The 23,039-nt window shown below is 36.7% G+C and overlaps 2 protein-coding genes across 2 annotated transcripts; one reads left to right on the top strand and one right to left on the bottom strand.

Moving 5' to 3' along the window:
- Positions 1–1,965: 1,965 nt before the first annotated feature.
- On the top strand, positions 1,966–3,798 carry LOC141045056 (uncharacterized). The gene is made up of 2 exons (XM_073532099.2): positions 1,966–2,960; positions 3,537–3,798. The coding sequence occupies exons 1-2, from the start codon at positions 2,591–2,593 to the stop codon at positions 3,593–3,595; spliced, it is 429 nt and encodes a 142-aa protein (XP_073388200.1). The 5' UTR covers positions 1,966–2,590; the 3' UTR covers positions 3,596–3,798.
- Positions 3,799–10,272: 6,474 nt separating this feature from the next.
- LOC112279043 (uncharacterized) lies at positions 10,273–12,783 on the bottom strand. Its single transcript, XM_024513101.2, has one exon. It carries the CDS (start codon positions 12,781–12,783, stop codon positions 10,273–10,275), a length of 2,511 nt encoding a protein of 836 aa, XP_024368869.2.
- Between the last annotated feature and the right edge of the window lie 10,256 nt (positions 12,784–23,039).

The following is a 23,039-nucleotide window of genomic DNA, read 5'->3' on the forward strand; positions in this document are numbered from 1 at the left end:
GCTCCATGCGCATTGCTTCTGAATGTTAATTTATATTATTGAATACTTCTGGAAATTTGTGCTGTTGAGTAGAGATGGTTCTTGTGTACTTCAGTTAATTTTGTGCGTCAGAGATATCTTTGCTTTGGACTCCAAATAGTCCCTACCTTTGCAACATTTCTTGTGAATGTCCGTGTAAACTTTCGGCCAGTAAGATGGTTTGTTTATGTCCCTTTTTTAATGTCTTCATTGTTTCTTATAGAAGATATTCATGGATGTGTCATTTTGTGTGTTTGCATTTAGCGTCTTGGTGCATTTGGATCAAATTATTTTCTTAGAAATACTTTTAAGAAGCATGAAGTGCATGTGCTGTTTTGTGGTCGATTACAGGTGATCAGATTGTTGGATCTGAATGTCTGAGTAGTATTTGTTATCAAGTTATAATATCAGTTGCGTTGTTCCAACAATAGAACTGAAGACTTTCGATTGTTACACGAAATAATTTTTTTTTAAAGCAACTAGGATGAACTACTAAATATTTCCACACTTGTAAGTACCACTTTCAAAAATTATTGTACAAAGATATTAAATTTAAACAGTTTTATACTCAATTATCTATAGAGATACTCATAGATACAAAATTGTACCAAATCAATTTTAAATAGGTCAATTAAGGTTAAAGTTCTTTTAGTATAAAATTAAAGAACATTAATCTAAATATTTTACCATGGCATCTGGTTATTCAACGCTCTTAAGTGAGCTTAATTGTAAGAAACAAAATAAAAAGTCATTACCAAAGCTATTATATATATATTTTTATTAAAAATGTAATCAATAAAAAATTTAGAATCCAAGATATTGGTGGCTAATATTGTATTATTTTATTTTTTTAATTGTGAAAATATAATATATACCAACATATTAATTGAAAATTGAAAATTTTAGGTTTCAAATTATTATCAACTCATTAAAAAACTAAAACTAAAACTAAAAAAAAAAATAGACTTTATTAAGCTTCTTAAATGTGTAAAATAAAAAAAAAAAATTAGTATACATTATATGCCATCAATTATATAACTATATTAGTGGTAGCTCATATCTTACTTAAAATTTAGCATATATATATATATATATATATATATATATATACACACACATATACATATTTTCATATTAAGTTGTATAACAAATTAATAAATTGTCTATGTATATGTATACATAAATTCTTCTCAAACTTATCATGTTAAAGCTTGTATTTAAATTCCTTTGTTATTTTGCTTATAATCTTAAATACTTGCTTTTAGTTTTATTTAAGCTAATCAATAATAGATAGTCTTTGGTTTTTTGCTACATTGCAAAGTAAAAATACCAATTTGACAAATGATTGTAGTTGATCTCAGTTACTTTTGTGTTCAATCAAATTAATAAAAATCACTTCTATCTTCTATCTAGTAACTAATTGTATAGCTACACAATGTTAAAATTTCAATATTTTATAGTTGTCCAAATCTTCTCCAAATATGCCATTAAGCTTGGTTGTAAATCACATAACAACTAGCTTTACTTTATTTGACTAGTTTATTAGAATTATAAAAGTTGGAAATTAAAGCATTAGAAACTTAAAGAATGTATTAGAATTCTACATAACCTTGTCATCAAGCAATAAATTGTATAATTGAAATGTATAATTTTCTTAAGAAGTTTAATATAGAGATAATAATATAGTATATGGAATTATTTTTCTATATATATATATATATATATATATACACATATATAAATAAAAAATAATTCTCAATGCATTTGCTCATTGATGTGAATTTCTTTATAGTGACTTTTAGTATTTATAGTCACATTTAAAAACCTCCACAATTAATATAGTCCTAATAAAATAAGAGACAATGATACATTTTTAAAAAATAATAATTTAATGGTTACAATAATAGAATTAATAAAGTTTTTTTAAGGATTTATTCTTATTATGAAATTAGAATGGTTTGTACTATATCAAAGTAATAATATTTCTTCAAATTGAACCTTTATTGGAAATAGCCAACCATTTTGTCCATATCTCCCTAATACTTCCATTATATTCTCTTATAGCTCCTTTAGATAACTTATTATATTTCTTATTTAGTCTTAGGTCTTTCTTTATCATAGACTACTTCCGCATATAGTATCAACATGGTATGTTATATTTGTGATATTTTCTTAAATCTATTATATTAATTAACAATAATAATGATTTCAATTATTATTTTAAAAACAAAAACAAACTCTTTACAATCTTTTCTACTTTCTGCTTAATATGATTTGTGCAACAATAAATATATTTATAAAACCAACACATTTAAAATATTTATGGGTGTAGGTGTCACTATGCCTTATCTTTGTAACATGCTTCATCCTAATGGAGGACGTTGCTAAAATCCATCGACCTAGCTTCGAATTCGGACATCCAGTTTTACCTCATGCAACCTCACCGCAAGCTCTCTCTCTATCATATGCCTACCCATTGGGCAACAATTTGTCACGCTTGGATGCACATTCCAATAGGCGCATCGTAGTATGACGGCATGCATGATATTCATGGAAGTTCCAACAAAGATCAATGACACGTAATCTACGAACATTTGATTCTGTTAATGGCTGTAGAAGGGAGCAGACTAATTTTCGTGGGCCTGCGTGGGAAGGGCGTGATCATGGACGTGAAGTTGCCGCCAGAGGAGTGCCCGAATCCAACCATGGCAGCTTGCTCAAACCTTGCTTTCTGACCCAGTCCTGGATAACAGTCATCCCTACCATTTTGTCTGGGGAGGTTTTAGCCGGCCATGAAACCCCAGTCGTCCCTACTGCTCTGAATCGCAACCACAGCGTATTTCCGGTCCAATGTTTCTCACCAATTTCCATGAGCAGTCAAGAGATGAGCTCGTGTTTCAGTGGTTCAAGGGCTCATTTGACGCCGAGGTTGCGCATACCAGGTTTAGGGTTCTTTCCATTTCTTTGCATGTATATATATATTTTAATTTTTATGTTTTTTCCGTCGTTCTTGTATCTTCTATTTTATTTTTATACTTTATGTCAGCTTCCTCCCTCCATCGTCCCCGTCCTTCTCTTTTCCCTTTCTTTCCATTTTTTTAAATATATTTATATAACCCTCCCTTTATTTTTCCTTTCTCTTGTTTTGAAATTTATGTATACATGTGTATATATACATTAATATCTCTTTACATATACCTATATGTGTGTATACACACACATATATATAAGTATAGAAGTAGATGAGCGTATATATATATATATATATATATATATATATTTTGGGTATTTTTTAGAGCTATAAGTTCTAGATGATGATGAGGTCGCTTTGCATACGTGTTCAATAGTTCTCTCCAAGTCTCCACATGTCCTTTTGTTGTATGTGAACCTTCATGAGCTGCGCAGTTTCTAAACTATGTTTAATCGACGGAGACTTCCATGTTTTGTTTGTTACGCTATCACTGGTTCTATGGCATTTTGGTTTCTATAACTGAATGGACCATCTCGATTGACTGCAGTAGTAGCAGCTCATCCAGCTTTGAGGTGCCAAATTATTGAAGTGCAAGGGCATCGATAACGAGAAGCTGCTAGTTTTTTGACGATTTTTTGACGATTAGGCTCCAATACGACGACAACTTCAAAAAACCAAAACTCCAATTTTGGTATATTTTTTTCATTTAATTTTCATGGATTTACATAATAATTCATTGTAAAAGATTGGTGATAAATTTTTGGAAATCAATTGTGAAGATATGTAGGAAACATCCATATACACATCGTCTCTTCAAGGAGCATCTTCAAAAAGGCTTTGCAATTCCCTTTGTAGAAATTTTACTATTGGCTTGACAATGCCCTAATTTTGAAAAATAGATATTTCTTTAGTGGCTCAGGAGAAAGGAGAAAAGGGTCCGGACTTCTGGTCTGCGAGATGGAGCTTGAATCTCGTAACAAGCTCGTCTATCGTATTCGCTGCAGCCTTCTTTCGTTGCACCAAGTCCAAATCTCGGGTGTAATTCAGCTGGGCTTGCCATCCCCACGAATCAAACTGCAGGCCTGTTCGTGTCGGTTTGTAGTAGAGAGCCGTCTGCGTTTTACAGTAGGGTTTTGCCCTCGTGGACCCTGGCCACTCGTAGTGCACATTCACTTCCGTTGGATCGCTCCGGTGCGCATATCCAAATCCCGAGAATGTTGTCCCAAAATCCAGCCCAAGCATCACTCGTGCATCAGCACGCGTTGGATAGCTCAGGTTGCTGACAAGTTGACAAGAATCTGATTGATTTCTGGTGCCAGGCGTATACACCTCTACTACTTTCAAAGTGCGGCTCGACTAAGCGCACAAGAAGATGATGCCTGGGCTGCTACTGTCAACATTAAGGTTAAGAAACCTTAAACTTCAAAAGTTAAGAAGACACCTGCCCGGATATATTGTGATCAGTCACAAAGGATTGAGAAACCTAAATCCTTGGAGTCTGAAACTTGGATCTTTCACTATGAGACAGACTTTTCCTGCCGTGACTGCTGTCAGAAAGTCTAGTACTTCCCAACAACATCATACGCCGACCACTGCTTCAAGTTCACTTCCAGTACACATGTAATTGCCCTGTACCGAAATCCACTACTGTATACATGTTAACAACTTCCGACTTGCGTACGTAAAATGGAAGCACGTACTGAAGCAGTCCTATCGAGGTTTCGACGAACCGTTTCGGGTAATATATGTTGTTGATCTCTCAAGCCGTAACTTGAGACCGTGCAAGCGGCACGTGTGAAACGGTGAAAGATGGTGAAAGATGGTGAGCACTGTGCACTCGCGTGTCTCGGAATGTCCTTGGACCTTAATTTGTCTGCATTGGAAGTGGACCAGTGCCACAGTAGTCAATTAGTACCATGTATTTTGATCCGTACAGTCTATACAAGGCTTGAATACAAAATACAAATTAGACAATCGGTACAAAAAGACATACTTCAAGCCAACTTGTATCTGAAACGTCACGAAAACAACTTGGCCGAGATTCACCTTGGTGCCTTTGGCCTCGTAAATGTCAAGAAATCAATTATGACATTCCCCTCTCTTATCAGTGAACACCTCTCATGTCTACCTGGAAAAGTGAACATTAGAGGGATTTTGATGTTGGTGACTGGGGACCACCCTGCTCAGTGCAAAATTGCAAAATTGAAGCAAAGTGGAAGGTCTGCAGGCAGACAATGCAAGATGCATGCTGCCCTATCCAATGCTAGAGCTCCATCCTATGTGTGTGGGAAAAACCATGAGCAATTTCATATCATGCCTCAGAAACAAACCTCTAAAGAATTTTTTGCAAGCGTATGTAATTTAAACCGAATTCCTCATTCATCAAGGGGTGCATGTAAAAGATTCAGTCAAGCAACGGGCATCATTGGGGAATCTCCGTTGTGGAAGTTCTACCACATGTATGGATTTGACATGTCCCAAGACATTGTATCATATGCTATGCATGTGGCAGGATTAAATTTATTCAAGACATACATTGCAAAATTGTTTGAGTGGATTAGCAATGACATATTCAAGTTAAACAAAATGAATGGAATATGTTTAACCATTAAAGCATCATGACCTAGCGAATTAAAAGAAGGGCAATGGCCAACAAATGTAGCAGAATATTATGGTTCATACAAGGCTGAGGAGAATCAAAAATTCATACAATGGATTTTGCCAGGAATCTTATATACTTTTGAAAATGAGATGGATCCTCAATTTTTACAAATGGGGTTATGTCTAATTGATATAACTCATTATATTTTTAATTATACCTGCATTTTGGGTTGGAGTACAAGTACTCTCTACAGAGTACGTTTGCTATTTCAAACTTGGCGGATGCTTTTAGAGGACCTTTTTGGGCCAAATGGTCAGCCATTGGAGCTTGTTGCTGGAGTGGGGCACCTGTTCGACAATGTCGAACATTTTGGACATAGTGACGTATATTGGTGTTACCCTTATGAACGAGAGGTAAAAACTTATCAAAACATACACTCAAATGACAAACAAGTGGAGGAGACTTTTATAAAGTTTTATGCATGAAAACAATTTCAAGAAGCAGAGATGTATGTAGGTGTGGAGAGAGATGGGCTAAGTGTATCCAAAAGATTATTCACAAAAATACATGAGTCCCTAAAACTTCCTACAAATATACTGCCAGTGATAACAATATTTAATCTAATTGTCCTGAGTGGCATGGTGATTATATCCTACAATGTCATTCAGAAATAATTGCAAAAGATATTACAAAAATGTTGAACATTGTGGGACAAAGTCCTTGTACAAGTGCAGCAGAAACTAAGGGAATATTGATTGGAAGCAAACACCAAAAGAGAACACGACCCGTCATTGCTGATGCTCGTACAACCAACTATTTAAAAAACTATTTTGGAAGAGAATGCTGGAATACCTATATTCATAAGGTATATCAAGAAATAAATGCTCAGAGGTATCTATTACAAGATTGGGGATGATGTAGTGGTACAATCTACTAAGCCAAAATTTGAGAATTTATCTATATTAATTTCGAAGGACAAATTCATGTTTTTTTTTTTATGTGGATTATTATTACCTTTATCCCATATTGAATTATGGTGGGAGGCAAGAGGGCAAGGTAGAAGCTGAAAGAGGCCCTCAATACATAGAACCCATCACTGGTATGAATTTAATCTATACAGTTCGAATCATTGGATGCCACGAGGATGGCATTAGGCCTCTGAGTCCTTTGTTGTGGAAATTCATGAAAACAGGACCTTGTCATCATGGAACATCTAGGGAAGGCATGATGATTGCATATGAAATGTTTGATAACATTCCGCATGATCCTATTGATAGTTTGCATCCTAGAATATTAAATAGAAATTGAAAGGTACATTAGGCGATTAATGTTGTGTTAAATTATTTTGACCCTAAATTGTTTTTGAATTACTATTTTGAAATTAAAGTAGGATAATTATTTGTTGTTGTGGAAATCCCTCCTTTCAATGTCTGTTGTTCTCTGTAATGTAAGACTTGCAAAATCATCAAAGTCTCCCCCATCATCATTTTTTCATAAACAGGTATGATGTGATTGAAGTCCCCTGACATAACTACATTAGAATCATGCCCCACAATTGACAACATAAAACTGGAAAAATTATGCCAAGAGAAGCGAGTAGGTTTGTCAAGTGATATTGTTTGTTGCATTGATTAGAACCAAATAGAAACTCACTTACCACATCAGATGTCTTGTAACCACCAACCTATGGAATAGCTTGGAATCTTCAATAGCTATATATGAGAAAAATTAGATTTATGTAGAGAAAGAAGGTTAAAATATACTATGATTTTTTAGGAATTGTATCTGTAATAATGGAATTTAGAACACTTAAAACCCTTCATTCTACTCTAAACTCCAGAACTAATAACTAGACTCTTCTCAAATTACCAAAGTGGTGCCCATATTGCAAAGCAAGCTTCTGTGAAAATGAGGAGCATTTTGCAAATCCAATTGTTCAACTCAACCCTCATATCATGGACTTGGTGGTTTCAAATCCTGAATTTGGTGGTTTTAGAGAGGCCTGTTGAGTGGCTCAATATAGATCTAGTTCATGGTATTGGGGTAATTGGTGATAATGAGTTTCATATAAATATATCATTTAGGCAACATCCAAAGACGTCAATTTCAGTTGGATTTTGGCTTATAACAAAGAATTTGGATTGGAGATTTGTCCATTCGGTTGGGCTAATTTTACACCAATTGCTGGATTTCCCATACATTGATCTGAATTCAAGCAGCCTACACCGGATTTCCAGAAAATAAAAAATTAACCTTCAGACAATGGACAGATGACCATGGGTCTAGGCCATACACTTGCATCCAATTTTTACATTATAACTATAAAAAAATTCATTGTTAAATTAACTCCCAAAGGACAGTGACTATATATATATATTTTTTAAAAGTTCAACACTATAATTTTTAGTGCGGTTAGCACATATTCTTATTTAATGATCTTTTTTCACTTCTAACCGTTAGATCTTGTTGAAGACCACTAGCATGATATATGCAGTATTTTGTATATTTTTTGACTGCTTAGATTGGAAGATTATAGCATTGAAAGTAATATAAATCATGTTTTTGCACCCTGATTTTATAGGGTCAGCACACTATGTGTTCTTGATAAAATAATTTTTTGAGCTGTGCAAAGTTGCCACTCTTCAGGTCATCACAATTCATATGATATAAAGTAATTGTGCACAAAATTTTAGATTTAGTAAATGCATTAAGCCTATCCAAATAAATCTTGCAATAGAAAGGGGTCTAAAATGAAGCCAAATAAATTTTATTTTTTTGTGAATTCAATGCACTATAAAATCCTAATCCAAGTGCTGAACTTGGAGACTATTTTTCCTTCTAGAGGTAGGAAAAAAAGAAGAAAGGAAAATCTCAATTTTTTTTTTGCTTATAAATGTGAAAGATGGAAAGTTCATTTTTGAACAATGCCTAGAAACTTTTATTCCTCTTGTAGTGAAATTTTTGCACTACAGAAAGATTATTTATTTATTTATTTATCATTTTTTTTAAATTCTTAAAGAATTGCATGTTGGCTACTTGTTTAAACTGCCCAAAATCCCAGAAAAACCACTTTCGGTAGCATAATGTTTTCATCAATTTTTTGATTCAGAAAAAATATCCTTGCAAAGCTCGTACAATCCCCCACCTCAAAAAGAATCTTTAAAAATTACACTCAAAATTGACATCAGAAGAACCTACATGAATTCTCAAAAAACCCATTTGTCCTTTATAGGTTAATGATTGATGAAAGTATTTGTCTATTGTGCCCCATGCAGTCCTGATAAATTTTCTGTGACGATTTAAAATTATCATTACAACTAAAATATTTGTTAAGAAATTTCATACTAATTCAAAGGCGAGAGAAGAATTATAGTTTTTTAAAACCAAAAGTACAAATAAAAATGGAGAACATTCCATTCAATGAAAAACATCCATGTCACTAAAATTAGTAAAAAATAATCTATACCATGGTGTAGAATGGTGGCTAATATTTTACTACTATGGCAAGCAGTTTTAGGAATAGAGGTTCACAACATGAAGAATTAATTTAGAAATTTAAAAAATGTAATTACCTTCAAGAATTTATTTGTGGATGGTGTTGTTTCAACTTGGTTGGGCTATAAACTAGGCATTAAAAACTGATGCCCTAATACTTATAGGTTAATCCTTTAGCATCCAAGGAGCTTTTCTAAGAATCCATGAATTTTTGGTACAATATGACCTCTCTTTCTTCATTTTCAAAGGCTACTAATACTATTTTTAATTTATTGTAGGGACCACCATGCTCTTCCATATCTAGTAGCTATTAAAAGCAAGAACAAAGTAGTATTAGAAAATAATAGACCCACATTTGATTGTAATTTTGGATGGCTTTACAAATAATTTTATAAACAATTTACATCAATTACAATTCAACCAAAAACCAAAAGAAAATTGAAGCAAGCATAAAGAAAGAACGTACTTATCACACAAACATCTCTTGAGCTCACTACCTCCAAAACCATGGACATCTCTACATCAATAATCACATGCACTTTAGGGTATATACACTGCTCATTACTTTCATAACTTCAAGATTTCTTTTACATTTGCCAGAACATGCGTGTAGGGAGACAATTTAATTCGTCCACCTGGCGGTGGGTGATGGCCCGATATGTGCCTCGTTCAGGTCGCACGCGGCCTCATGTGCCCGAGTGCGTTGGGGCCAGGCCATCCGTGGGTGACTTCGCAGGTTACCCCATGGTGACCCGGCCAAAGTTCCCTGTGGATCCAATTTTGAACTTGAAGATGCAGTAGATCAAGTCTCAAGAGCCGAGGATGGAGTCCAGGGTTTAAGGTCCAGGGGCCCAGGGTTGAGCTTGACGATGGAGCTGATTCAAGCTGAGCTCGAGGATGAACTTGTTTGTTCGATTCACATAAATCTGAACTCGAGGACGGAGATCATGAACTCATAATTAGTTCTTGCAAGAGCTTGAGGATGCAGATTATGAACTCATAATCAGTTCCTGTAAGAGCGTGAGGATGGAGTTGATTCAAGCTGAGCTCGAGGATGAACCTGCTTGTTCAACTCACATGAAGCCAAACTTGAGGACGGAGATCACGAACTCATAATTAGCTTGAGGACGCAGATTACGAACTCATAATCAGATCCTGCGAGCGTGGGAACGGAAGAGACGCAGTTTCACGAGCATTCGGTGATGGCGTTGAGGCGCAACCCGCCCTTGTTCCAGTGCTCATTCCCAGCAATAAAATCCACGCGCACGACCTTGCCGCGATCCACAGTGACCATCCGCTCCGGATCCTCGAACCGGACATACACGCCCTCGACGGGCCCGTCGTAGAACGCCGACTTCCGCGACGCCATAGCCACGAGCTCGTTCCGCGTGACGCCCTGCACGGATCTCCAGACGAGCGGCACCTGATGGATGCCCGTGTTGTGCAGCAGCCGCGAGAGCGCGTCGCGTGACGCGAACGTGTCCGTCACGCGGTCGTAGAAGTCGAACGCGAGGAAGATATCGGGCAGCGTGAGGTAGGCGATGGAGTGCGTCGCCACGAGCCACTCGCCGTACAGGATGTAACGCTCGGGGAACTGCGCGTCGCGCAGGAGGAGCGCGCGGAGCGCGGGCCCGTGCGTGCGCAGCCACGCGTCGAGCGGGCGGAACTGGGTGTGCGAGAGCGAGTTCACGGTGTGGCTCCGGTTCTGAACGACGAGGGTTTCGTTACAGTCCAGGGAAATTCCGAAGTTCGCGCCATCGACCTTCTCCTCGACGACGACGAAGGGGGTGGAGGAGCGGAACGAGGGCGCCACGAGGTCGTCGCCCGTCGCGGCGCCCAGGTCGATCAGGTGCGGCGTGCGCGGGAACTTGCGCAGCGGCGGCGTGCCGCCGAGCGCGTGCACGGCGTCGCGCGCGGCTGGGAATGAGGGGACCGTGACGACGGCAGCGAAGCCTTCGTCGCGGGATGGCTTGCTCATGAGGCGCTGCATCTGCGCCATCGCGTTGTCGGAGCGTCCAGGTCGGATCGTCGGGTGGTGGATCCTACGATTGATTCGCTGGGTGCATATCGTGGCGTCGACGTCGAAGTAGACGGCCACGGCGCTCTCTCCGACGTCGGCGAGCGCCAGCCACTGCCGGCGCTCGTCGCGGGACGCGTTGCAGCGGTCGAGGATCGCCGTTTTGCCGCTCCGGCACCGCGAGATCGCCCTCTCGCACGCGTCTCTGGAGCCGCTGTCGTCCTGCGAGACAACCTCCGCGCCGACGCGCTTCGCGAGCGCGGCGCTCAGCCAGCTCTTGCCGCTCCCCGGCAGCCCGACGAGGAGGATGAGCGCCGCGCGCTCGAGCAGGCGCCCCTCGACGCGCATGGCGCCGATTGGCTCCGGAAGCTCATCTGCCTTGGATTTCCACCGGTAGCTGATCCAGCTCGCGACGAATCGCTCTTGCTCTGCGGTCTCGATGGAGCCCGGCCGTATCGCGCGCAGCCACCGGATCACGGTTCCCCCATCGAGGACCGGCTTCGCACCGGACGACGCCGCCGCCGGCTTCTGGAACCCGTGCATTGCGATGTAGCACGCGAGGAACGTCCCCGCCCTACCCTTCCCCGCGCCGCAGTGCACCAGCCACACCGTCTCATCCTCATTCACCGCGTCGAGGAAGTAGTCCACCTCCTTGAACGTGGGCGCCTTGTAATTCTCCACCGGCAGGAACACGTTCTGCACCGCCTTGTACCGGAACCACGCCGTCGGCAGCGGCTCCTCCTTGGTGAGCGTCAGGACGCGGTTGATGCCGAGGTCCGCGAGTGCATCTACGTCTCGCTCGTTCCGCGGCGTGGACATCCCGGCCAGGAAGAAGGGCACGATCCAGGAGAAGAATCTCGGGAACTCGTAGTCACCGCACCATAGCCGCTCCCGCGAGTCGACAGCGAGCGCCGCGGGTGGCGCCTCGAGAGGGTAGAGATGGTGGCCGATCTCACGCGCTTCGGCGCACCACGGTTCCATGAGGATGTCGCAGGCGATGGTTTCGCGTTCCGCAGCCGTCATCATGGGGCCGTATTGAGTGAGAGCACTGAGCTTGCGGAGGCGACGCTCGACGTAGCGCTGCGAGGACGGGTCGAGCAACAGCGCGCGCTGGTACGCGAGCATGGACAGCTTGGGATTCACTCCCAGACTCGCGTCTCCCACCCGCAAAAAATCCTTCGCCGCGCCCGGGTTGGCGATGGCGCGCGGGATCGCGAGCGGGAGCGTGAGGTCGCTGCGGATGCTGTGCAGATGGTGCAGCACATTGTCTTGCTTCTCCGGAGGGAAGCTCGGAAACGCCGCCACGAGCTCGGAGGGGTTCAGCAGCGAAGACGCGTCCTTGGCGACGCTGTGCACATCGTTGCTCGTGAGCGTGATGTGGAAGTCTTTTGGAGGAAGGTTGAGCGTCTTCCGCCACGCCGCCCCGGCTGCCCATGTGCACACTACCCAGTACACGCCGCTCCCTTCCGCGCCGCCGAGGCCCAGGAAGTAAAGATGATCTACAGGAATGGTCGGAGTGGTTTGAATTTTTGAGCGATACTCTTCTTTTGTGAGGAGAGTGATGTGGTATGGCGTGCCAGTTGAATCCCGAATATGCGCCCCAAATTCCCTCCCTGCGTCATCTATCATGGGTCCTCGCAGCGCCAGCCCACCTCTGTGGTTTCGGAGAGTGGCCGCCATGTTTGTGGAATGGATATGGAACGATGGGTTTCTACTGGATGCCTCTTGGATTCTGCACAGGTATAAATCATGCTCCGACATCCGACATACGGACCAAGGAGGGGGTGATATTAGTTTCCGATTGAATTGACAGAGCTAAACTTTCGGACCAAGCTGTTGAGCGGGTCAGCTTATGCGTGAAGGCCACTCCTACCTCGCCCCTGAAATATACCGACAACACCATACATGTCAGAAAGCGCACGCACATGGATGCGAATGGGGCTGGGTTGGGGCCCAATCCACCTCCATCATGGGGCAGATGGGAGGCCGTTGGGTGCTAACGGGAGGCTGTTGGGTGCAAATCCACGTCCGTTGCGTGCGGATTCGCAACCCTGAGGCCCCAACGGAGGTGGCCCGATGGCTGTTGGGTTCACATCACAACGTGAGATTTCAGCATTGGGTTGTTTGGTGGGGGCCCGCCTTCTATATCTACACCCCAATATCTTGCCCGTTTGCATCCATATGAGCGAGCTTAAGGTCGAGTTTGCCTCCCTCAACGGAACAGCCACAGCTTGATGCCCTGTTGGGTTCGGACCCCAACATGATTTTAATAGCAAAACTTCACCAGAGTCTTTTTACCCCACGAAACTTCACCAGAGTCTTTTTATCCCACGAAACTTCACCACTACCTTTTCACTACATATCATCTCTCCCAGCAACAAGTCCAACATCTCAAGCAACCTCCAGCGAGTCCAACACCTCTCTTTTTCTCTTATTTTCTTTGATACTCCTTCTTTTGTGCAATGTTGTATAGTGTGATTTGCTAGCTCGGAATACACTGTGTATTTAGGTGTAGAGAATTTAGCTTAAATTTTTATATCAATCTTGTCTTAGCTTCCAAAATTCCTTTGATTTGCATAAAATTCAAAATATAACAAAATCTCTTCAAAATATATTTTTCTTGCGAAGGGTTTTTTCTTCTCAAACTTTAGATATTCATAACTCTTGACATAACTGTTAGGTTTGTATCAAATTTATAGGATAAGTAGAATTCATCCTTAACTTTTACCACTAAAAAAACTAACTACAAATTCACTTCTGATCTTTTGGCATCTAAGAAATCCTAGCAGATGCTCTAAACCCTAATTTACAAGCACATGAGCATTATTTTCTTAAAATCTTAAGAACTCAATACTCAAATGTCATCAAACTTATGTACAAAGTTTATTGACATGAATTTACACATTCTTTGAAATTTTGAGCCAAAACCTTGTCAAATTGCTCAAGTTATAGCTCAAGACACAACCACTAGTAAATCAAGTCACTTACTACCCTTAGATTGCATGTGCAGACTTCAAAATCCAATAACACTTTCACTTCAACTTGGAATCTAACAAGCAGTATGCAAAAAATGTAGCCGCAAAAGTGCTCTTTCTAGTTGTAGTTGCCCATCCTCAATTGCCCTTTGTACGCATGCGTTATGTCAAAAATAGTGACATTAGCTCCCAAAACAACACCTTAACTTTGAGTGCCTATATCTCTTTCATATAAACTCCAAATTATACAAAATTTGCACCAAAATCATAACCAAAAACCTAAACTTGCTGACCTTAGCCTTCAAAGCTCAAATGTCCTGAAAAACTAACCCTAATTTCTAATATGGCCTCAGGTAGCCTCCTCAAAGCCTATTGATAATAATTTTTGACCAATAGAAATGGAGATTTTCATCATCCATCTCCATTCATCTATGTAGATGCCTTAAATTCTTTTTACTACTAAAACCCTTCTTCAACTCTTTTTCTTATAGAATTTACATAATTTATGCTCTAAACACCAAAAAAGAGAACCAAAATAAGTTTTCAAAGGTCACTAATGTTTAACAACGGTGACTCTAAATATTTAGAAGTTACTATCAATCAAAACCACTATCAAAAGAAATCAAAGTTATACAAATTCTATAGTAATTTTTTTAAACAACCTCTTTTCAAGGTAATAATTAAATTATATTCTACAACCAACTAAAATCTACTAATATGGCTTTCACCATGTTACTTAGTAAATTATATACTAAGTACACAATTACATTATTTTCATATAGTAGCCGAACCACAACACGACAATAATTACAAGTTTTCTTGAGTTTGATCACATGGTATTTATAATGCTCTATATATTTGTGTCTGTTACGTCATATGCAAGTCTAGGGTATTATCATGGTATATGTTCATGTAGGGGGGCTTTTGGACTTGATGTTTTGTGATGAGAGTGGGCCTTCTGAAGTGATTAACCCCTAAAAATCCAAAGTCCTAAGGTGGGCTTTTGGATCTATTGGACAAGTATATAATCTCAATTTAAGTCCTATAGAGGTGAATTTTTTTGTAAGATGAGAAAAAGTATGTACCTTGTAGGAGTGCAATTTTTACGGGATCGGATTTGTAAGTCAAAAGTTATAATTAAATATATAGATTTTTTTTTTTTTTTTTTTTTTTTTTTTAAGCTAGGCAGGATATCAAAAAAACTTCATAAAAATTAGAGATTTTGTTCTTTTTCATTTTTATTTTTTAAAACTTGGAAAGTGGTATAAATCTTTGTTTTGTCCGTTTGGATTGTATTTTATGAAATATTTAGTTTACAATAAATCAAAATGAATTTTGGCAAATTTGAACCTTTGTTCCTTGCATAATTTTTTTGAAAATGCTAAACCCTTCTATTACCTAAAAAATTGGTGTACAAGGAATTAACATCATGATCACGATAATGGTATAAAAATTTGACCATACATAATGCAAAAACTTGACACGATGCATTTTCAAAGTTAGTTGATCCTCTTAATGCAAAGAGAAAAAAAAAAATTCTTCACTTCAAACACTATTATCTTCCAATCTACACAATCAACTTTTATGAAAATTTGAGAGCTTGTTCTTTATGAAGTTTGAATCAAGATTCTATGGTTGGAATATAAATAAAGATTTTTTTATTTGATTTATACTCAATAGACTAGAATGTGCAATTTTGGAGTGTTTTTGATGAGGAATAGTCAAGGATTTTTAGGGATTAAAGAAGAGAAGCTTGTGAAAAAATGGACAAAGGAGAGTACTGAAAATTTCCTCACTTTGTGCATAGACAAGTACTAGGAATATGAGCAGAAGCCTTTTAAAGAAAAGTATTTGGTAAACTTTGGAACAAAGTTGAATGTAAAGTTCTTCCAAGAATCTCAGAGAAGTTGGTTATAGTACAAAGACAAATGGTCAAGGATGAAGCAAAGGTATGGAGTAAAGAAGGAGAAGCAAGGAGCTAGCGGTGCAACATTGCCGAAGTGGCCATGGTACGAAGTTTCTGAGAACATGCTTGGTGGTACAGCTAAGAATTGAGGTGCACCACATAGAGTTGATCAAAGGTTTTGCATATGGTACAAAGAGATCCACAAGTTGAGTGATGATGATGGAGATTCTTCACCACACACCACTCCTATGTAAGCCAACTCCTTTGCATCTGTCTCATCTTGTATGAAAGCGGTGAAACACTACATTGTGGTGGTCAGATAAATAAGAGAGCTAAGAAGTGGAGGAGGCTAATTGTAGGTGACTATATAATTTCTAATGCCATTTCGAATTTTTCTACTAGCATTCTTAGCCCTTAAAGTTCCTTGACTATGTTTCACCAAAAAATACTCTAAAATTACCATTTCCAATGCAAAAAATATGAATGACTATAAAATCATTATTTTCTAAATTTAACTATAAGATCTTTAAATAAATTATTATGATAGATGGTTTTCAAAAATTTATTAAAATTGACCTTACTAATTAAAATATTATAGCAATTGAAGTTTTTTAAAAAAATTGGCACTATTTCCGATCAGGTCAACACATTCTAACTTTTTCTTCTTTTCATTTTTGCACTATAGATTTTGGAAATTTCAGCCCATAATAAAGATGACTAAGTTAGCTGATTGCATAAAAAGTTTTAGACATAAAAGACAAGTGTATCATATTGAAAATAATATTTTTATTAAGTTGAATACAAAACAATGCAAATCCATATTTCTTTTCTTGCAAATTCAATATTTCATAAAATTCCAATCCAAATTGTCAAAATAAAGATTGATGTCCTTTCTTCAAGTGAAAAATAAATAAATAAATAAATCAAATTTGCAAGGAGAATTACAAATTGCTACTTTGTTTGTCTCTACACTAACTTGGCTTTGATACTTGACGTTGCCTGACGACGACGAAAGCCATGACAAATGTAATGATGATGTTGACGACGAATATGGCGACAACAAATGTGACGACGTTGACAAACGAGATGACGACGGTGACGAACGAGATGACGACGGTGACGAACGAGATGATGACGGTGACGAACGGGATGATGACGTTGGCGACAAACGTGACAACGGCGTGTTAGTGCTGAATGTGTATAGATTTATCATTCTCTTCTTTCACAACTTGCTACATTCTCACTAAGCTGACCAAGATTTTCAAACCCCTGTTTTAGAGATTCTTTTTATGTAATTTAGGAATACTTCTTCTGAAAAAAAAAAAAAGGAGTTAATAACTCAGTTATTGAAGGTAGAGTAAAATTTTATTTGTTTATGTTTTCACTATATGATTCTTGTGTGAATTTTTATTTAATTTCTTATTTTCTTATCTATAGATATTTAATCAAGCATTTAATCTTTTGAGTTTTAATATTACTATAATAACTGAGGGGTTAACTTTTTTTCAATAACTATTGATTAGTAGGGCTCATATGACTGTTTCGTCTCCCCAACTGCATCTGGAGTACCTGAGGGCTAGATCAGCCACTCAACAATGCCAGGCCACATCATCACCAGCATTCGTATCAGACTTAGTGGCACACACAGAATTAACTCGAGCTTCAATCATCCTCTGCACGCACAATGGTTCTAATGTACACCACCTCCCACCCATCAATACTTTGTGCCTCCTGGTTTTGCAGCCCTACTTCACTCTCTCCAAGGTATCTATTTTAGATTGCATATGTTGTATACACTAAATATTATCCATTTCACGCTTAATTACAAGATACAAATAACACAGTACATGATTGTACTTTTGCTTTTAAAACTACAATTGAAATTAAATATTTGAAATTATATTCATTAGTTCATATTCATTAATTTATTGATTATAAAATGTATCATTCCATGTTCTCATCTCAGATTGCTTCATTTGGACACATCCAGGTGTGTGATGTGTAGACAACATGGGGCTGCATCACCTTTTCACATTCCGTCTTGTTTGTTTCATTAACTAAAGATAAGTGAATAAAATACATCCTCCTGACATACAAATATCATGCTTACAAAACACCGAACTCACGCCACGGCTTGTGATACTCAATCAATAATACCAGTTACGTTGTTTCCCAACAGAAGCAAGATTTCATAACCGTTAACCCTAACAAAACTACTAGGATGAGCACCCAGCGGATAACCTGGTCGATGTCGAGGCCGATGTGGGGAATCTGGGGGTCGAAGCCGTGGTCTTCGACGCGAGAAATGTCAAGCTCCACGGCCACGGTCTTGGTAACTTTTCCGTTCAACGACGACCCGGTCGTCAAGTCGACAGGGAACAATCCGAAGGACTCCGCCCCCGTTCCGACCACCGACAGCGATGGTGTGAGGGCGAACGCAAGCCCACCCCCGCTGAAGAGCTCCCGCACAGTGAACTCGACGTCTCTGTTGAAGTTTATCGTGAAGAAGGCCTTGAAGGAAGTGACGAACTTGGAGTTTCGTTTCCAGAGCTGCACAGGGGTCTTGTGTTGGCAGCGGGCGGAGATAACAGTATCGTCATAGGATAAGATCAGTACCGGAGGATTGAACCCCACTCCAGGGGTGCAAATGATGTTGGGGTCGACTCCAACTTCTGGGTCGACACTACAGATGAACTTGTTGTTGAAAGGTGGGAGGGCAATTTTCACAGCCCGCGGTGGAGTCTCCGCAGCAAGAGAAACTTGGAAATGGATGCAAAATGCGGACAGATCTGCAAGATCGCACCTAGACGAGCCATGGCGGCTTCCTACCGAGTCATCGCACCATAATCCACCTGCGAAATTCCTGCACTGTACAGTTCTCTATTCTTCTCTTCGACCTCGCAAAATCAGGATATGATTCGATAACTAGGTGATAATTCCTATCTCAATTGGCAAGGATTATATATACTAATCTGATGTTGACCTGTCACCATTTTGACAGGAACGACGGTGGCTTCAAAGTCAGCTATTGCTGAGCTTCATCCCGATGCTTACGTTGGGTCGTTTGTCCACGACCTGATCTATCCAAGGAATTTAAAATGCCTATGTACGACTTCTAAGTGTGTAGATTTGTTTATTTGTTTTTGATACAAGATGCCTCACTCTCTATGGATATTGCAGCACAATGATAGCAGTGTGGCATGTTTGTCCTGTGCTCCACTCATTTGTTTCTTTTTACTGCGGCTGTGAATTTCTTTTGTCCAATCTTGCCTTGACACAAATTTAGGTAGTGCAATTTGAAACTACAAAGTGTCAACACAAAGGCAATCTTAGATTTTGAGATCAATAATGACGTACATTTGATTATATATATTTTTATACTTTTAAAATTAAATTTAAATAAATTTTCTAATTTTTCTTCTGCACATTGTTTTACAACTCCAATAGATTTATTACCACAACTACAAGGTATTGTTCATCTTATCAAATATTCTACAACACCTATTGCACCCAATTGTTCAGCATTCGATTTGAACTTTACAAAAATTAATATATTGTATAAAAGATAAAATGTAAATTTCTATTTAGTTTTATTAGATTGGTTATGAAGAAAAATAAAACTATGTCTAATATAAAATTACTAAAAATAAAAATCTATTGAACATATTTTAATTTTTAAAAAATAAAAAATAAAAATAATATAAGTATAGTATTTTAAATGTTAACCTCTTACAAAATTAATCAAGTTCTTTGTATTTGAATTTGTATTTATTTTATTTTACATTAAGCTATAACTATGGATTTTTGTGTTTAGAATAAATTATATATATATATATATATATATATATATATAATTTATTCTAAACACAAATTTAAATCTATCATGAAAATTAGAAATAAACTTAAATACTTTAAACAAACATATTATAAGGCTTTTCATTACTTGATGTGTATTAGATTGAAATTGGATTCTTTTTATGAAAAGCTAGAAAATCAATCAATTCAAAATAAGATGTTATTTATATGTTTCTATCATCTTTGTTTATAAATAGTTATGGAAATTAAGATATAATTGTATCTCTCTTTAATGGCAGATTTAGAAAATTTATTTGACAACATTTTGATCTACAATCTTTAATTAATTTTGCAAATTTTTCTCAAACCTCTTTCTTTCACTTCTAATACTTTACAAGTATCTTTAAAAACCAAAGATAAAATTATAATATTTCAATTCTTTATTTATTTGGATTTCAAATTCAATTTATATTAAAAAAACTTTTTTTTGTCAAAAATGTGCAATTATTGTTCAATCAAAATTAAAAGAAAGTCCAAAACTTTTAGAATCAATTGATAAACGTAGCAATCAAGTAGCAAAAAAATAACTCAATTTATAGCAAAAATAGCAAGAAACTCAAAAAGCTCTTATAAAATTATTATTCACTAAAATCTCTTAAATTAATGCTTAAAAAAACCTATTAGGTTTGCTCTCTAATAAACAAAAGAACCTCCTATTTGCATTAAGTAGGCTGTTTTGTACTCCAAGGTTTGGTTTTGACTCTAGTTCACAACCAATCTTCTTTAGATATTAATTAAGGGTTTTTTAGGTAATCTTTATTAAAAGCTATTCTTTGCTTTTATAGAAGATGACTTTAATAATAATTTTGGTAATCTAATTATTTTTTCTACTGTATGATCTTAGAAAATAAATATTTATTTTTTTTTTCTTTTTTCTTTTTTCTTTTTTTAAAATTTTTTATACAAAAAATTAACACTAATATTTTTATTATTTTTTAAATTTTTACTTATATTCCTAAAATATTTTCTTATTATATTTTTAATTAAGATATTATATATATATATATTATAACTATGTTACAACACAACAATGCTACAAATAAAGATTTGATTAGAGATGAATAAATCAAATCACAACTATTAAGTTTTAAAAAAATTATTTATTTAGGCCAAAATCTATGAAAGTTGATACTACTCAATTTAAATAATTAATGCCATGAAAAAAAAATGATTATATTTATACTTTTGTCATAACATGCTATAGCAAGACTTTTTTTAAATATTGTGGGAGTGAGGCCAAAGTATTAAAAAAAATATACGATTATTTCCATCATGATTAATTTTGTTAAGTTGGTTATGTATTTTTTCGAATACAAGTGACGCTTTTAAGATTGTCTCTCTTTTGTCTTGAGAATGGTTGTTACTACCTTCTATCTCAGCACATTTTTTTTCTCCTCTCTTTGGTGTTAAATATTGTTGTTACTACCTTCCATCTCAATGTCTTTTTTTTTTCTTCTCTCTTTTGTATTGAAAATGGTTGTTACTACCTTCCATCTTAGTATCTTCTATCTCTTTGCTTTTTATTATAGTACCTTATAATATTTTGGATATTTCAATTCCCACTCACAAGGACTTATAATTGGCCTTACTACTTCTTTTAGATTATATCCTTGTAAATCCGAGTTCCAACATTAAAAACTAATTTCATTGATTTTTTCAAATCAATGCATTTATTTTACCTTCGTTTCATCTAAAAGAACAAGCTTAAATTATCATCAATCTATCTTATTTAAGCTTTAGGTCATAGTGGCAAATAGACTAATGCTTTAGCTACCATTTTTTTATTACCTTCATTCAATTCAATTTTTTTCCAAACTTTTTTTTCTTACATTGCCAAAGTCTTCTATCTAGATTTTATATTAAAATATTGAGTACATGCTAAAATTCCTTTACAATTTCAAAGAAGATGGATATATACTTTTGTCAAGGATATGAATTTCAAAACACTAAAAGATCAATAAATTCTTGTATCACTCAAAAAAACTAAAAAATTACTCAAAGATAGTATAATATTAAACTAAATTTACTATTGCCAAAGATAAGAGGAATAAAAAGTCTTGAAATAAGACTAAAGAGTTAAAAGGTATTGACAAGAATAAAGAGGGCTTTATTCTCTCTTCTATATATACTATCTTACTAGGAGCTATATGGCGACATTTTATAGGACCTCCAATACATGTCCAATTTGCAAGACATATGTCTTAACTTCCAAAAGATGTTTTTTTATATGCATGCCACATTATTAGCTTATATCATAAGCTATTCACATGTACAAAACATGGCTAACTTATTGGCCAAGTTGCTAATCTATCAATCAACTATAAATATAGATAAAAGTCAAATACACATCTATAAAGCTTTTAAGAAGCTTTTCTATAAGATAATATCAAATCTATTTAAATTTATTTTTTACTTAGTATTTTATATGTAATTAAATATGTAGGTTTGTGATATTATTCTCTCTTCTAGGAACAATTTCTATGAGGAGTAGTCATTATATATTAAGGAAGTCCAATATGCAATAAATTATGTTTGTTACATACTCTAATCTTTATTTTCTTTGAAAGTGGTTAATAGATCTTTTGAGCCATCAATAATATCCCATACTTGAGCAAGAAGATTATTTTATTATTTAATCATTTTTAAGGTCTTTATAACTCCTTTCAAATAAAATATTTAGAATATTGTTAAAAATCGTTCTTACCTCCAATAAAATCATCAAACATTGATAGTCTCTTCTAAAGTTATGATATTAAATGCATTATATCATGCCATGTATTCAAAGAAGAACATATCATTCTTAAGGATCTTCATTTCTATTATGTTATCTTGAAGGCTATGACAATCATAATATCTTGTTTGAAAAGTCAACAAATGATAGCTCTTGAATTGAATCTACTAATTGTTGATTCTCCATTTTTTAAGTACTACAAATATACAAAAATTAAAAATAAGAATAGAAAGTAGAATGCTATCTTCTCTAGATCTTGTTTCTTTTATAGGTTTATTATTCTTCATCTTGAATTTGATGGATGTTATCAATGAAAAGCATCAACCTTTTTTGTTGCATTTACAAGATTCTTTACTAACTTTTATGTGCGTTCACTAATATCATATTTGCTCCAATGAATAAGATATTTTAATCTATTTTAGCACCGCCTTTAGTCTAAGACATCTTCTACATCAAATTCTTAATTATT

Source organism: Physcomitrium patens, chromosome 2 (assembly GCF_059467195.1).
Source record: "Physcomitrium patens ecotype Gransden chromosome 2, ASM5946719v1, whole genome shotgun sequence".
Classification (NCBI taxonomy): Eukaryota; Viridiplantae; Streptophyta; class Bryopsida; order Funariales; family Funariaceae; genus Physcomitrium; species Physcomitrium patens.

Bases quoted from the DNA above. Each gene is read 5' to 3' on its own strand.
- LOC141045056 (XM_073532099.2), top strand. From the start codon at position 2,591: ATGACACGTAATCTACGAACATTTGATTCTGTTAATGGCTGTAGAAGG. The intron at 2,961-3,536 runs GTTTAGGGTTCT...GATTGACTGCAG, and splicing joins GCCGAGGTTGCGCATACCAG to TAGTAGCAGCTCATCCAGCT.
- LOC112279043 (XM_024513101.2), bottom strand. From the start codon at position 12,783: ATGGCGGCCACTCTCCGAAACCACAGAGGTGGGCTGGCGCTGCGAGGA.